Source organism: Bidens hawaiensis, unplaced genomic scaffold (genome assembly GCF_021521415.1).
Source record: "Bidens hawaiensis isolate Kalapana, Puna unplaced genomic scaffold, B.hawaiensis_p1.1 tig00020787_1, whole genome shotgun sequence".
Taxonomy (NCBI): domain Eukaryota; kingdom Viridiplantae; phylum Streptophyta; class Magnoliopsida; order Asterales; family Asteraceae; genus Bidens; species Bidens hawaiensis.
The window spans coordinates 98,869-117,223 of record NW_027493200.1 but is presented as its reverse complement, the minus strand read 5'-3'; the positions used below and the strand labels follow the sequence as shown (position 1 = coordinate 117,223).

Sequence of the window (18,355 nt, the reverse complement as noted above, 5' to 3'; positions counted from 1 at the left end):
ATCTTGGACGTTACTTTAATAAAGGAAAGGAGATTTTAATATATGCACATATATACATATGTAACATATTTAATACACGTTTGATTTGCAGTATGCTTCTTTGACGAGACTAGCTACTTTGTTCCGTCCTGTTGTTCTACAGGATAATTTCACAATTCAAACAATAAACTTAATTAGAAAATCTTCTTGGACGATACCACCTTCCTAGAAAAAGCTTTTAGAAAAACTCATGCCACAATAAAGATAAACAATTACGTTTAGTGATAGCCAAATCAAAGTTTGTTACATTTTAATTTTTAAGTTTAAAGTTTATATTACAAATAATAATATGTGTAAAGTCCATAAATATATTATGATGCATTTAACTCATTTATTTTGCTTTCATAACCATTATATGTACTTTGGTGTGTCAATATAACTATATAAGTTATACAAAAATGACATGGTGATCATCTGATAATGTGACGACAATGTCACACGCTAATGCGAAGAGCCGAAGATAGCACGTTAATTACTTAATGCGGCATATTTTGTTAAATAGTGATGTTGACTTGAAAAAATAATGATAAATTAAAAGCTCGTTAAGCATAAGTTGGCTCTTTTGACAATTCTAGCCACTTGAACCTTGGTTAGCTAGCTTAGCCAAAGCCCAAATGTCAGGGAGTAATTTGTTAGTCGGCTCTCGTACGATACTTGCTTACTAATTTAAGTATGCCGTCAGGCGTCTCTTTTGCCAAATCAACCGTAAACAAGCGCTAATTCAAGCATATATGAATCATATTTACAGTAAACTAAGACAGAATTTTTAGGCCATCTCAAATATATGAACTTCAGTTATCACTAAAAAGGGAGAGACAGCCAATGATATAAGATCATGACATTTAAGTATTATTAATCTTAATATGAACCTAAGGGGCAAAAGGTGAATTTTGATCTTGTATAGAGATTCAAATAATGATGTTAGTGCCCGAATCTATGGAACACGCAACTTTTATCTACTTGTTACTTGTCGCGAGTTTGCTAAAACATATCTTCCAAAATATCATAATGACCATAGCCATGAAACAACACTTTAATCGAACTGCTTTCGTTTTGTTCATACTCTTCACCGTACGTTGCAATCTTTGACAAAGTGTTGGAATCCCTCTCAATCATGTGCACGGATATAGTAGTCCTGTAAACACGACACGACCATAAATTGTGATATTTGACGGCCTAGATTAAATACACATGTGAAGATCAAAACTCTAAATAGTAAATATATGGTGTTAGTTATGAACTCACTTGAGAACATGGGAAGCCATCAACAACTCAGGTTCTCCACCCCATACAAAAGGTTTTTGAATCCTCTTGACATATGCATCAAAGTCTCCCTCAATAAACCTTATGTGACATAAAACCTCATTTAGCTCATTTTACATGAAAATCCTGAACAATTAAATTTTCGTCGATATACAATATGCAACTAAAACACTGATTTATAATTAATTTTGTAAAAGCTAATGATGGAAACTCACCATTCGATCTCTTTTCGTCTCTTAATAAGCTCATCAACGACCTGCACGCGTGTTAGATTTAATTAACATATGAACCTCAAATAATAATCTTAATATTATCAAAACAAGCAAGTAATAAACAATTAAGATTATAAATTTATAATACTTGTAGTCTTAATTCATCAGCAAGTTCCTTTTGCCGGTTCTCATCAGGAGCATCTTCCCCATTTCGCAAACAAACCATATGAGCTATTGCTCGAAACAAGCATCTTCCGTCTGCCGGAACACCTGTAATTCCCTTTTAACTTTTAGTTCCCTCAATTAACATCTATAGAAAACAAATAGTTGTCACAAAATGAATAGCCCTTGATAGTAACAATTTGTCAATGGGGAAACTTAACTAAAAAGAAATTTATTACTTACAAACTCCCAAGAAAATAAAACCTTTTCCCCATAACACACTTTCAATTTTCAAAGTACCTAATTAGACAATAATTTTAATTGTTTGTGACAAACTTAAATCATATAATATTGTCTGTAACAACTAATAAACACCATCAAATTATATCCAACTTGACACAAAAGTTACTATCATAACTTATAAGGTCCCAAATGCATATGTTCAATATATCCTTTTCTTAACCGCTATATATATATATATTACATATATTTTATGACCAAAAATGAAATGAAAAATTAATCATAATTTTGATGATCAAATTGAAACATAAACCATTTCAATGACCAAAAATATTATAAAATACCTGTGACTTTGTAATTAGCAGACTTCTCTAAAACACTCTTGTCACAAATTCCATTACCATTATCATCATCATTATTAATAACGGAATTTGTAACGGGGTCCGTAACTTCCACAGGCGGTGGCGCGAGGTAAGCAGCACATATACTGAACAGAAGCCACGCGGTATGAGGCCGATGAAGCCAGCGAGCCGGACGCATATCCCACGCAACGTTCCATGAACCCTCACCCACAGGGCTTAAATTATGATCAAACAAATTTAACCCGTTAGCCGGAAGGCCCCTAACGACCAGTTTCATCGGAAAACTGGTGTCGGAAGCATGAAGCCGATGAGCAACAGAGCTGTAATGACTGGAACATAACGAGGAACAGAGAAACCAAGGTTTTGGTCGTTCACAAAGCACGTCACCGAACATAATCAAGAGAGAGAAAGTGGGCGTATTAATATTATTAATATTATTATTTATAGTGACAGAAAATGAATGGGTGTGGTGTGGGTGTTTTTGATAGGGTTTTGAGTTGGAGAAATCGACGGCTGTCAGCATGAGCTGTGGAGATATGTGCTGATGCTGACTCACGGGGATTCATGTGTTCATACTGCATTAATATTAACAAAGATGAATATGCTAGCACATTTTAATTGCAACCGTCGGGAGTAAAACCGTTACGATTTGATTTTAATAAATAAAGTACTTTATAAGACAAAAGTAGGTACCTTTTTAGTAAAATGCTTAAATAAGTTTTGATGATAATACGTAAATATTTAATTTTAAATTTCGTTTAAAACATGTTGACCATGTATTTGACTTTATGAGGATATACATCTAATATCATTCATAATATAAAATTACTTCACCTATCCCTCGGCCATGTATTTACGATTACACTAAAAAAACACTATATTTTTCTCACTTTTCAATTAAATAATACTTTTTAATATTTTTTATTACAGTTTTTACTTTATTTACAACCAACTCAAAAAATAATAAAAAAAATAAATAGGGGCAAACTTTGTTTCGCAAATTTATAAAAAATCATTAAATTTTCTCCCTGCACCCTATAATTTACACTCATATTCAAAGCCCTATACTATAATTTGCAAACTTCTCTTACATAATTTTAGGGGATAAGATGAGAATGCTCTTACATGTAATTATATATATATATATATAGTTTGGATCATATACAAATAAAAGTAACGTGCTAATCGTAAAAATCAAGTAAAGTAATTATATATACAAGTAGAGTAATTATATGATTACTCTATCATAATTATTCTATGAGGTAATTACATAATTACTCTACTTGATTCTCACATTTAGCACGTTAATTTCATTTGTACGTTAACTTTCCCTTGTATATATATACTAGTTTTTATCTATCGTATTACGGGGTTGTTTTACATTATTTATTTCTAATATTTATATATTTTTTTGGATTTTTTTTAATTTTATTTATTGTAAGTAAGTTAATAATATACTTAGAATTTGATGATTAAAGAGTTTTACAAATAAATGAGATGTTATAACTCGGTTTAAACGTTATCTGGGTTTGACGAGACCTGTGACCCGCTTATTTTTTTAGTATAAAATTATTTCTTAATTATAAATAATATCTTTAAAAAAACGGATACTAATTTTATATCTCTATTTTATTAGATTTTCATATCAAATACTTGGTGAGATTAATTTTTAGTTTAAAGAGATGTTATAACCTGTTTAAGGGCTATCTGAATTTGATAAGTCACATACCCATGAATTCAGGTCAAATGCATGAGAAGCATTCATTTACAAATAATGCAGTCTGATAACTTGAAAGAATGTAAAAATGTTTTGTTTATATATATATAAGATTTTTGAATAGCAAATATTTCACCTGCTCCTATTTTACACTAATAATGTAATATAATATTATTAATATGTATATAAAGGAAACAAGAAAGTAATTCACATAAAATTTATAAGTTTAATCAAATACAAATGTTAAAACACACTTATAATCCTATACAAAATATATTATTATATATTTATTTAAAGTTTAAGAATTATTCATTTTTCCTTTATCCCACAACGGAAACAAATTGGATGGACCTCATCTACTCTATAAGGCAAGTTGTTACAAAAATTGATAATTTCTCTGTCGTATTAAAAATAAAATTTTAATATTTCATGTTTTGTTTGTCTCATTACAAATATTCACTTTAATTTAATCAATTTTTAAGTTTATCCTTATACACACACAACTAGCATTAATAAACGATATTGACGGACCCAATTTCAAAGGGCATTATTGTCATTTGTTAAACAAAAAAACTAATCATTCAATTTACCTTAAACTTTATGTTTTTCAAACCATGACACTTAAAAATGAATGGATGGAATAAATTGTACAGAAAAATATGATGTGTGCCCCTATGCTGGATTGGCGAACGCATTTTACAGGTCTCAATCTCATTTTGCGTGTTGTGTGGCACTATTGTGTTCAGATTGGCTCAATTTGACTCCTTTCGTGAGTTGACCTTCAGTTGACTCATTAACGGCAAGGGCATATCAGTAATTTTTCTATCCCTAATAATAATAATTATTATTACATAATTACTCTATGATGTAATTACATAATTACTCCACGTGATTCTCACAATTAGCATGTTAATTTCATTTGTATTTGATCCAACCCCATAATAATATTAATCTTTTTTTATATAACCATTCATTCCATATCCACAACCAATACTTCCCAACTTCCCAAACCATTTATGTCGATCGTCACTTGACTCATCTACGTAGCCAACGAACCTACCGTAAAACTGATCGATGTCGAAAGGTCAATCAAAAATACTTATAAAAATACCGTTACTAGCAATGGCAGGTAAGGTGTCGAATCCACAAGGAATTAGTGGAAAGTGTTCGTTTGGTTTAATGATTTTTAATTAATTATAATATGATGGACAAACGATGTCAAACGGTTCAAAAGTGATTTGTAAAACAATAATGGGAAAATAACCAATCTCCAGGTTTCGGGTTTTGAAAAAACATGGATAATTAATAAAATATATTTGGAAATATCTTTGTTTAGATAAATAAACCAAAAGACTAAATATTTGACTGTGCTAAATGTCATAACGTAACCCAAACGATTGGCACAGCTTAATAAGGATCTATTTGATTATCAATTTTAGGTTTTGATGCACAAAATCAATAATATGGCTAAGGATGAACGGTTCAATGAGGATAAGAACTCAATCCTAATTATTGATGACCTCAAATCAATTAACAGATAAAAGATTAAGTATTCAAATACGAAAAAACTTTTAAGCAAATTTGCAAATATATTAAAGAGAATTCATCGGCTAATATATTAAAGAAAATTTGTAAAAACAGGTTGGTTGGATGGTTAGTCTTGGAGGGAGATTATCACCTGCAAGTTCAAAACCTTAAAGCCATTCAACCAAAAAGCATTTCATCAGGGTGGCTTGGTGATAGGACAACTAACATTTTATTACCTAAGATTTAGGCTATGGAACACGTTTCAGAGTCGAAGTAGTTCATCTCCAGCTCCCGTCACAATTGTCTACAAAGCCTATTTTTTTGTTATTAAACTTATGATTGTTCTCTAAACTCGTAATTTATAATTACAAAAGTAACTTAGAAATCTACCTACCTATCTGTTGATATTATAAGATACAACTCTATCCGTGAGTGCTCATGAGTTCATTGACATTCTTTGACCACACAAGAGTGCATGCCTGCCATTATAACAACACCAAAGTTAGTGGTCTTCTTAAAATTTCAAGACACCCGTTTGACACTACTCATGTCAAACAATGAATCATATTCTCAATTTGAATAGATTATCCATACAAGACATACACTATGTTATACTAAGATTCAGCATTATGTTTAAATATATAAATAGAAAAATACATTAATAAGGCAACATAGATCAATGAAAATCTGATTCGGATGCTCATTTAGGATTCTGTATTAATATGTTTTAAGAATAAAAGGTAAATGATGATTGTTATAAGAGAAAAAACAGTAGAAGTCAAACAACGAATCAAATCCTCAACTTCTAAAACAAACGCATTAAATTACGCGAGTAATGAATTTTACTAAGATTCACCATCATGTTTAACTATATAAACCAAAAAATACAATAAAACCATGAAAACTACCTGGACTTTTCCTTTACAGGTTCCGACAGCAAGATTAGTCTCGCGTTGTGCCCATCTAACCGAACACGTGCTACCATCAATCCCCAAATCACACAACTTTGTTACCTGTATTTGCATTGAGCTTTCGATATAATCAAGAGTCAATGCAGATCTATATATAATACTGTCAACAAAACATTCAATCAAGTTTAAAATTAACCTTAGTACAACAAGCATTCCAAAAAGTAAACACAATTCCCCATCTTGCAATGCAGGTGCATCTAAAACCTAAAATAATCCCTCAAAATTAAAACTACAATTTAATTAATCAAAATATATGAAAAAATAATAACCTTATAAAGAGAATTGAGGACTTTTCTTTGAGCTTTGAATAACCCAAATTACTACTCAAAAACTCTGTCTAGGGTTGAGCACCAACCCTAAAGAGGCTGAGAAAACATAATGAAACAGGTGAGATGTGGTTCATGATCAAAAAAATGCAGAAGAAGGCGAAGGATGTTGGCTTGTTTGAGTTTAAAATTCTTCATTTGCAACAAAAAAAACTATCAAATGATGTTCATATAAAATGTTTTACAATAATCAATCCAAGATCTTTTTTGGTACAAAATAATGAAGTATGGCCCCATGTCTAATTCTATCAATTCCATAAATAGTACTTTAGTGAAATATAAGGTGCGCCCATAACGTAGACACGTAGACAAATACAAGCCGGTAGTAGTAAAGTTTGCGGTTTGCGTGGAAGGCAAAAACAAGGTTTGTTCGATATTGACAAAGGTTGTAGTTGGCAACTTGAACACCTTCCTTCCATCTTCAGAATTTTTTGTTTTTAGAACTTATCATGCTAAATTTCAGTATAAACTATAAAACATATGAATCACTAATATTACCAACTGTACATACATTTTTCAGATCCCTTATGAAACAAAACGATTCGGTTTTAAATGGTTTTTTTTTTCAGTTTTCATTTATTTTGGTATAGAGTCAATCAACACGATTGGTTTTTAACTTATATATAATATAAATATCGTGAAAATTGCATGGTGGCAATTTGATAATTACGCGAATAACGTAATTACATTACAATTAAAAAAACTGACGTAATGCATTAGTTTTATGCTAGATGAAATGATGTTATATAAATGTCACCGTATAAATTATTTTCTTTAGCATTTCTTACTTTTATTTCTATATTTTATGATCTGATAGAGTATATATTTACTTAAATAAAGATAACATACGGGTAAAGTAAAAGTAGTCGTTGCCGGTTATTAATTTGGTGAATATCATATCAAACAATAAAGTTGGCAATTCATTTAATTAGATTTGTCCAAAAAAAACCAATACCACCAAACTTATTTATTAATATATCCTGACAGAATTACAAATTTTGTCCTTTAAAATAAGACGAATTACGGTTCGTGTCCTTTTCTAAGTTTCCTTGCAGGCGGTGTACTTTAAACTTTTTTTTCCTACAAGTTTTGTCCTTTACGCTAACTGGGTTAGAAAAAGTCAGTTAAATGCCCTCACGTGAGACGCATGTGAGGGCATTTTTGTCTTTTCGTCTACCTGCAACTTCTTCTTCCTCTTTTCTTCTTCCCCCCTATCTCTCCTCTCATGTGCATCCACCATCACCACCCACCTTCTTCTTTCAACATCCAAAACCCCACCACCACCTGTTGCCGACTGCCACCACTACCCACCACCTACCGCCGCCACCATCACCTTCAATCTCACCCACAAAATCAAACCATCATCATCCCAATCCAAATTCATTTCAATTCAATCGAAAACCCTAAAAATGATCGGTTCCGATCACCACAAACAACAACCCTCAATCTACAACCGATCTTACACCATCAATTCAACCTCAGCCATCGATTACCCACTAAAACCCTCACCTAATTCCACTCTTAACCACTCCGAATCCGTCAAGAAACCCTCCGATTCAATTTCAATCAAAGGCAAAGTCAAGCATCTTTGCAGCATATTCGAATCTCGCAGAGCATCCAAACCAAAACCCTCATCAGACCAAACCCACTTCCAATCCAAGCTCAAATCAGACAAATTCGAAAAAACCCTAATTCAATTACCCGGTACAGAGGACCGGGTCGTTATCTACTTCACCAGCTTACGTGGAATCCGAAGGACATACGAGGATTGTTACTCCATCAGAACGATTTTGAAATTCTTTCGGGTTTTTATCGACGAACGCGATATCTCGATGGACTCGGCGTATCGAAATGAGTTGGTAACAGTATTGGGTCAGAAACATGTTAGTCTGCCTCAGGTGTTTATTAAAGGGAAGTATGTTGGTGGTGCTGATGTAATTAAGCAGCTTCATGAGACGGGCCAGCTGGCGAAGGCGCTGAAAGGGGTTTCGGTTCGGTTAAGTAACGCGTGGCAGGTGTGTGACGCGTGTGGGGACGTTAGATTCGTTCCGTGTGCAAATTGTAGCGGTAGCAAGAAGGTGTTTGATGAAGATGAGGATTTGTTGATACGATGCCCTGATTGCAATGAGAACGGTTTGGTTCGGTGTCCTAATTGTTCTTGTTAATTAACTATGTTATGTTTATGTTATGATTGTTAAAGTTTGCCTAGTTCTATATTCATATTCATACTCATACCTGTAATGAATTTGGATTGGGATGATGATGGTTTGATTTTGTGGGTGAGATTGAAGGTGATGGTGGCGGCAGTAGGTGGTGGGTAGTGGTGGCAGTCGGCAACAGGTGGTGGTGGGGTTTTGGATGTTGAAAGAAAAAGGTGGGTGGTGATGGTGGATGCACATGAGAGGAGAGATAGGGGGAAGAAGAAAGGAGGAAGAAGAAGTTGCAGGTAGACGAAAAGACAAAAATGCCCTCACATGCGTCTCACGTGAGGGCATTTAATTGACTTTTTCTAACCCAGTTAGCGTAAAGGACAAAACTTGTAGGAAAAAAAAGTTTAAAGTACACCGCCTGCAAGGAAACTTAGAAAAGGACACGAACCGTAATTCGTCTTATTTTAAAGGACAAAATTTGTAGTTCTGTCATATATCCTAGAATGTGGTACCAAACTTGTTTGATATACCTATGATGAATATAGCATACATAACGCAAAAAGTTGACGCTTTTGGATGGGTAAGTACTCGTTGGTATTTTTTTGTTTTGATGAACAATTTAAAACAGTCAATAAAGTTGGCAACTTGTTTATTTAGTCATATTTGGTAACCGAATAGCAAAAGGCTACATTATACTTAGCCAGTTTTCACAAGATCTTTATACTTGGCCAATTTTCACAAGTTCTCCATGAATACACTGTCCACAAATCACATTTAAGATCAATCTCAAAACCAATTTTGATCACTCATTGAAACCATCTTTTAAAGCCCCAATAACTCGATTACAAAAGACTTAACCAATTCCTCACTTCATCACCAAATGTAATCAAAAGCCACAAAGTGAACAAAAATCATGACTGTAATCGATCAAGACCAAAGAAAATGAAAATCTAATTGTAATTGATCAAGATCTAAGGAAGCAAAAATCTGCTTGTAATCGAGCATACACATTAAAATCAAAGAACTCGCTTACAATTGTAATTGTGAACTCGATTACAATTTAAAGATCAGTTAACTCGATTACAAATTAAATCAATGACTCGTTTACATTCCAAAATTCAGTGAACTCGAATACAATGAATTCGTTTGACTTGTAAACTGTAACTCGATAACAATTGAAAACCAGAAATCGAATACAAGTTAAAACCATAGAACTCAGACTCGATTACAATCTTGATGAACAGTCAACTAGAATACAATTTTGATGAACAGTTAAACTCGATTACAAACTTAATAACAGACTCGATTACACTCTTAAAAACTCATTATCTCGATTACAAAGCAACTCAGACTCAGACTCGAATACAATTGAGATCCAGGTAACTCGAATAAAATTGACTTCAAATACCCAGATTCTATTACAACCTTAAACACTGACTCGATTACATTTTAAAGCTTTGAACTCGATTACAAGAACATTATGGACTCGATTACAATTTGAAAATCGAATACACTGGGATTCGATTACACAGGGACTCGAATACACAGATGAGATCGATTACAATATTACCACTCGAATACACTGATAACATTGATTTCGATGTTGATCGATTACAGTTGCAACATTAAGCAGATCTGTGTCTTGATGTTTTGAAAGATCTGATTAAGGTTCTGAGGTTAGGGGGCGCCGTTTTGAGAGAGAGAAGAGGGGGAAGGAGAAGATAAGGTTAGGGTTGTTAAAAAAAATGAAAAGTTATTTATAGTGTCACCCAATTTCGTGATATGATCAAAGCAACCCGAGTTTTTTAAACAATTTTCACTCCCGATCTCCGATCTCTGAAAATGTTTTCAATTAAAAAAATGTTCACCCACCGAATCCAAGCACAACTAATATATACACGATATATTTTTGTCGGGTCTAGACTTAACAATCTTTGCATGGAGGACCTTGTTGTAACTTAAAACTCGTTTTCATAAAACTTTTAAACCAAAATTGAAAACAAAATAAAATTAAATTTACATGAATTATTAAATAAGTTTAACGAAAAATAAGATTTAGAAAAATAAGGATTTACAAAATGGTAAAACAAAAACGTAAATTAAATTAAAAGGTAAAACAAAATGTAAAAATAAAGTTTAGATAAAAATTAAGCTAAATTAAGGAAAAATTCAAATATTAAAAGATTTAAATAAAAATAAAAGTTAAAATAAAATAAAATAAGATAAAATAAAAATAAAAGAAATACAAGTTAAACTAATTTTAATATGTAAATTAAAATAAAATAAAAACTTAGAAATGAACTAAAAATTAAAATCAAAATAAGAAGAAAATTAATATTATATTAATCATATTAATTAATTTACAAAAAATTTATGATACTTGTTTTTTGTGAGAAAGATCACGACATGGAATCATATTGCCTATGGCAACCTAGATCACATTTCTATTTGAATATTATTATGCCAAGAACCCAAAGTCGATTGTAGATATATTGCTCCACTTTAAACTTAACAAGTATTTTGATTTCACTATGATACGTTAGGGTATTAATTAGACACAATACTTGTGTGGTCCCTTGTTAATCCAACATGTTACAAACTCCATCATACCTCGGGCATACTTTGTGTTCATCAGTATCACCCCGAATTGACTCCAACCCCCTAATGATTTATCAAAACATTTTGAGCTTCTATAGACTTTTTGCAAACTTTTCATTCAAACAATATGTAAAGGTTGAACCATGGACTTACTAGCCTTGTTGACTATGCCTTCATATAAAGTGTTTAGAACTTACTTGTTTGCCCCACGTTACGTGATTCTAATATACCCATTTTTGTTTGATAAAAATTATCAACATTTTTGTTGTTGATTTTGAATACTTTTTGAGTGTTTTGCAGTTTTTCCGCTTTTTCAATAATTTTTGAAATTTTTCAATATTTGAAGCTAAAGCAAGAAATAATTTTCATTGTGACCAATCACTAACGGGCTCGTGTATTACTGACTATTAGGATTTTTGCCGTCATAAATTGACATATTTGGAGTCGGCAACCGCTTCATAAGAGTGTAACCACTAGCAAAGGCAGACATTTAAGTTTATATCACTATGATACTTACTCATTTGTTAAGCCTATCTACACATCAAACAATGATCTTGTTGGCTTTTGATCTACTCTTTTCATATGTTAGGATCGCATAAGACAATTTCCTATCATTTTCCAAAGGTCGAATCGATTTCTCAAAATTTTCTGATATTTTAATATTATCCGACTCCCTCTAAACAGGAGCTCCCTCTAAACGAGATATTATACTTTTAAGGCTTTTTGAGGTTTTCTTAAATAAAATAACGAATATATAAAATATTTTTGAAAGTCAAGTGGCTGAATTTTTTATTTTTAACAAAAGTAAAATCTTTTTTGTGAGTTAAGACTCATTTTCTCCCTCTAAAATTGTGACATATTTGAAAAATATTTACAATTTTCATATCCAAAAAGATAAAATAAATATGAAATAAAATGAAATGCAAATTGAAAAGAAAATTAAAAACAAAATAAAAATAACTCAAAAGTTTTAAATTTTAAAACTAAAAAAATAAATTTCAAAATAAAAGTTTAAAATTTAAAATAAAAGAAAAATTTAAGCTAAATTAAAAAGGAAACTAAATTAAAAAGAACAAAGATATAATAAACAAAAAAAATAAAAAAAAATAAAAATTAAAATAACTTTTTTTAAATAAAAATAAAAATAAGTTAAAATGAAAAATAAAAATAAAATTTAATTTTGTACAAAAGAGATCATGCCAAGTGACTCAACGAGAAACAAAAATCTGGCACGATCAAAGACTTTAGCAAACAGGTCTGCATAGTTGTCATCAGTATCAGTATCGACCCGTTCTATTGTGACAAGCTTTCGGTTCAGATTTGAGAGATGCTAAGCAAGTTGTGGTTCAGTTGTTCCACCAGATTGACGTCGTCAAACGTCAGGACTCCATTTAACACTCTACCCTGTATAGTGATATTTTCACCCATATCTCCAGCAAAAGAAACGTATCTGCCATCGAACGGTTTAATGTCAAACAGCAAGGATTCGTCTCTTGTCATGTGTCGAGTACAACCACTATCCAAATACCAAATACTATTTACATGACGTCTTGGCTGACCCTACACAACAGCAATTTAATTAGATACAGGTTCCCAAGACTTAGTTGCCTCAGGAGGGTCAAATGTCCTTTTCTCATTGTTGTTTATGAAGTTTTGGGACGTGTCAGAATCAGAAGAGCAGTCTTTAGGATTCCATGCACGAGCAGGTTTCCTGTTTTTAAAAGATTTTCGAGACTGTCTCCTTCTTGGTTTTAAAACAGCATCCAAAGATTTTTTAATCTTTGGATTTCTTTTCTCCTTTCTTTTTGATAAATTTTTAGACCTTTCAGTCTTTGAATTCCTTTTTGCTCTATCCTTCTTGGTTATCCAAAAAGGAGGTTTGTCATTCCTTTTATTTTTGGATCTCACGTCCATTTCACTGGCAGAACTGTCAGGTTGATCATTTCTATTCCTTGAGCTTGGTTTAGCTTTTGAACGGAATTGATTAAACCGACTGTTCATTTTCCTTTTCATATCATGCCAGTTCTTGCAATGTCTTGCAAGGTGAGACGGGTTACCACACACAAAGCAAAGTTTTCTTTTATCTTCCCTATAGAAACCGTCAGAATGATAATACGTGGGCTGTGGCGAATAAGGAGATGGTTGTATGGAAACAAACAAGTTGTCAGATCTATGACCCCGATCATCAAAAACATTTGTATAGAAAGAGTTAACGTAATCTTGTGGATAATAACCATAGTAGCTATTATCAAATTGATTGTACAGTTGAGGTTGATAATATTGATTAGCATATTGATAAAAATTGTTTCTATGAGGTGGGTCATATTTACCAGATTTACTTGCCTTTTCCTTTTCAAAACAATTTTCATTAAATTTGGTTTCCTCAACTTTACAACTATTTGACGAACAACTAGGTAAGTTAGTATTCACATATACCTTTTCATGCACGTTTCTATCAACAATGGTTTCATCAAAAATAGTTTCAGAGTCACTATCAGAAGTGATAACATCATTTCATTTTCAAGAGTCGTGCCAACATGAATACTCTCATCAAATACATCATTGTTCAAAATGTTTTTGGAATCAATATTATTACAGACAGGGTTGACAATAGATGAATCAAAAAGTACGTTTTTATCTCCACAACCCTTGTTTGTTTCCACACACCCCTTTTCTTCTACACAACCCGCTAAAGAAGATGAATCACTATTAGGATTAACTGAAGAATTAGCTGAATTAACAGTCTTGGGAGTAGCAGGAACAAATGTCTTTGATAAGGGCACATGACCAATACCATAGACCATTTCTTCCTCAGGAAGAGAATTAAAATCAAAGTGAGGAAGGCTAGTTTAGTTATTGTTAAACGGTGGAGGTACAACAGAACTATCATAGCCTAAACCAGTCTTTAATCTTAATTCCATTTGTGACCCAATTAGTTTGTTCAGCTTTTCGGTGGCTAACTCAAAGTTTTCTATGGCAATCTTCTTTTGGGTTAACTCAATTTCTAATTTAACAATTTTAGCGTTTAGTTCAACTACTTGATTTTCATGACGCTTCGCTAAATTTCTAGCAACGAGACTTGTTCCCTAAGATCGGCCATATCATTACCATGAGTGTTAATTCTAATAGTGTAAATCTTTGCTGCCTTTTTAAGATCATCATTTTGAACTCTAATACTATCAATTTGTTCAAGAATTTTAGCATTATGGTTTCTATAATGAAGAACTTTATCAATACATCATTGAGAGTAGAGTTTGTGTACCTCGGGAATGAGAGAGGCAGGTGTGGGAATCCCGTCGGTGGTGCTTGAAGAGGTACCAGCCTGATCGGTGAATTCCATCCCCGCAAAGTTCAGAGGATTCTTTAACTCTTCAACTTGATCTTCTTTCCAATCAGGTACAGTTGAATCGACATTCATAGCAATCATCGCCTTGGAGTTCAATTCGAAGTTCCCTTTTGATGAGCTTCTTTGATTGATTCTAGGGACCCTTGGCTTCGATGAGTAGTTTTGGATGATTCTCTTACCATACTTCTTAGTACCTTCATTGTCAGACATCTCGGTGATCTTGATCTCTCCCACAGCCATTTGAGGAGTTGTGCATTCACGAGCAAAGTGACATGGCTCCCCACAGTTGTAGCACCGGAGCTTGTCTTTCTCAAAACCAAGATTCTTCCCATCTTTGAAACTATCCTTCCCGTACTTCTTCATAAAGTTTGTGGCCCGATGAACAGCCATGGCCATCTGATATTTGATATCCATTTTCTTGAGATCATACTTGTTGATCTCAGGAAGATCTCCTTGTTCAAACGATGGAGGAAGCAACTTTCCTTGTAGCAACACCTCATGACTTGACAAGAAGGCATGAATCAAAGCTACATTAGAGTCATCAGTAGGTAGAGGCTTTGAAGCAGTGAAAGCTGGAGTGCTTGGAGTAGGCTTGATTCCATGAGCTTTAAGTGCTTGTGCAACGGCTTGATCAACAGCAGATTGAAAGGAGCTTCAGTTTGCACTTGATGAAGCTTGAGACACACTAGACGTATTGAAGGTTGAGCCTTGACTTTGAGCTGTGGTGTTGACTTGACTTATGAATGCAGAGCTCACACCTGTACCAGTGGCCATACTAGCTTTTGAGAGAGAACTTATGTGATTGTTCATCCTTAACTTCTCATCCATCACAAATGACTTGATAACTGAGGCCAAATCCGACAAACTCATGAGATGAAGGTTGGAAGTTCTCCTGATGGTGATAACACTGCTGCTCCATGAGTAAGGGAGAGAATTTAGAAGCTTGTCATTAATCTCAGTTTGCTCGAATTCAATTTTCGCACTGTTGATTTTTGTAATCAACGTTTCAAATCTTGAGATGAGACTATCAATTGATTCTCCTTGAATGTAGTTAAACATGTTAAACTCTCCCTTCAACACCCCTTTATGGCTGTTTGTCATTTCCAGGTTCCCTTCAAACTTGTTCACTAAGGCATCCCATAGACCCTTAGCAGTGGTGTAGTCTCTCAAAGTCAATGCGATTTCTCTTGAAAGAGATACAGTTAGGATACCAAAGGCTTTTTGATCTTCAGCAAGCATTCTTCGATCATCATCATTGTAGTTAGCCACGGTTTTGGGAACTTCACCATCAGTACCGGTTGTCATAGGACGGTGTGGACCTTGTTCGATAGGTCTAATAAGATTATAGTCAATGATCTTGAGATAGTTGTAAAATCTCCACTTAAACTCATCAAAATCACAGTCCCATTTCATCAACTTTGGAGGCTTAGAGGTGGTTCCAGCCTCGTTTTCAAACATCACATATTGAACAGCCTCAGCACTAGCAACAGTGGAAATTGGGTTTGCCATCTCTTAAAATTCTGCTCAAAAACTAAGTCTGATGTATTCTAATGAGAATTGTATTCTAATTAAGTATGATTAGATTACAATTTCCTTAGAATAAAAAGATCACACAAAATGTATGCTAATGAAAGTTGTATTCTAATCAGATTTGATTAGATTACAATTTACTTAGAAAAATTTTTGGAAACAAAGTGATTGTAATTTAGTGGAATGTAAGGAAAATTTGGCTAAGGATTGTATGTGAGTATTGAATGAAGAATTTGGCTAAGGATTGTATAAGGATTGTATGTGAGTCTTGTATGAAGAAAATTTGGCTAAGGATTGTATGTGAGTCTTGAATGAAGAAAATTTGGCTAAGTATTGTATGCGGGTTGGAATGAAGAAAATTTTGGCTAAGTATTGTATGCGAGTTGAGGTATGAGAATTTGGCTAAGTATTGTATGCTAGTTGATGTATGCGAATCTGGTGAAAGACCAAGGATTGTATGCGAGTAAGATGGATGGGCTGGATTGTATGCGAATTGGTGTAAAATAACTAAGTAGTGTAAGAGACTTGGGTAGGATTGTATGCGACTAAGTCTAAGTGTAAGGCCCCGTCACCGGTAACCCTACTTTCGTGTTGGATTTACTCATAAACACAGTTCTAAATATCAGAGTTAATTAAAACTTTACGCGGAATATAAAACTCTCATAAAACATTACATATCAATTCATAATCATGTCGTAAAACATTCCTTTTGTCTTTCCAAAATTAAAACATAACTTATAAAACATATCAGATCTTCAGATGCCAGGCTTTAGTCTTCTGCCATGTGTCCTCCACTCAAGCCAGCTGTCTCATCCTACTCACCTGCGTGCATACTAAAAGTCAGCTACGCTGAGTGAGTTCTAGTTAATCATACAATACCATACAATACCTTATTACATACATACGTACTTAACCTCGTAACTTTCTTTTATACACACATAAGTACTCATACCTTCATTCTTACTTACATACTTTCTTTCTTACTTACATACTTTCTTTACATTCATAATCATACGTTTTAAAGAGCCTTTCGCCCTATAACCTCACAGATATTATAAGGGTCTGGTCCCTAACATCACAGATATTATAAGGGTCTGGTCCCTATCCTCACAGATATTGTAAGGGTCTGGTCCCTAACATCACAGATATTATAAGGGTCTGGTCCCTAACATCACAGATATTATAAGGGTCTGGTCCCTAACATCACAGATATTATAAGGGTCTGGTCCCTAACATCACAGATATTATAAGGGTCTGGTCCCTTGCTTTCGAATATTAGTAGGGTTCAGTTTCCTCTTCGTTACCATACAACCATGCAACATACCTCGAGTATTATTAGGGCTTGGTACCCTTTTCGTAACCATACAACCATACAACCGTCATTTCCTTCTTTTATTAACTTTATTACGTTCATACACATAAACATACATATCATACTTGCCATATTTATAACGTTACAACCTGACAGTACGTGCAATATCCGAAGATCGTTCACGAACCATCAAGCAATCATTCCTACATATCACATATATCACATATGGCATACACTTATCACTTAGGATAAATGTATTAACAACACATCAAGTATGCACACAGCCCCGAAAACATAACAAGGAATGGGGCTAGAAACTCACCTGGATCCTGTTACGCTCGCCGTTGATCGTAATTCCTTTCTTTAACTGGGCTCGGCTAACTGTATAATATTTACACATATCAATTAACTACTACTACTCGTTTTGTATTTCTATCTATATATGACCCACAACGAACGGGGGTCCGGGGGCAGCGCCCCTGGCAGCGGGGTTCTAGGGGCGGCAGCCCCTAGCGGGGTCCAAGGGGCAGAGCCCCTGGCTGGGGTTAAGCTGCCAGGTCAGCTTGGAAAAATTTTATTTTCGATAACTGCCTTAACACA

The 18,355-nt window shown here is 33.6% G+C and overlaps 2 protein-coding genes across 2 annotated transcripts; one reads left to right on the top strand and one right to left on the bottom strand.

Moving 5' to 3' along the window:
- Nucleotides 1–829: 829 nt before the first annotated feature.
- Nucleotides 830–2,818, bottom strand: LOC143561777 (uncharacterized). Its single transcript, XM_077049760.1, has 5 exons — nt 2,261–2,818; nt 1,663–1,784; nt 1,518–1,558; nt 1,285–1,383; nt 830–1,174 (listed from the first exon to the last, which is right to left on the bottom strand). The coding sequence occupies exons 1-5, from the start codon at nt 2,799–2,801 to the stop codon at nt 1,021–1,023; spliced, it is 957 nt and encodes a 318-aa protein (XP_076905875.1). The 5' UTR covers nt 2,802–2,818; the 3' UTR covers nt 830–1,020.
- A 5,361-nt stretch (nt 2,819–8,179) lies between these two features.
- Nucleotides 8,180–9,017, top strand: LOC143561776 (uncharacterized protein At5g39865-like). Its single transcript, XM_077049759.1, has one exon. It carries the CDS (start codon nt 8,229–8,231, stop codon nt 8,982–8,984), a length of 756 nt encoding a protein of 251 aa, XP_076905874.1. The 5' UTR covers nt 8,180–8,228; the 3' UTR covers nt 8,985–9,017.
- The last annotated feature ends 9,338 nt before the right edge of the window (nt 9,018–18,355 follow it).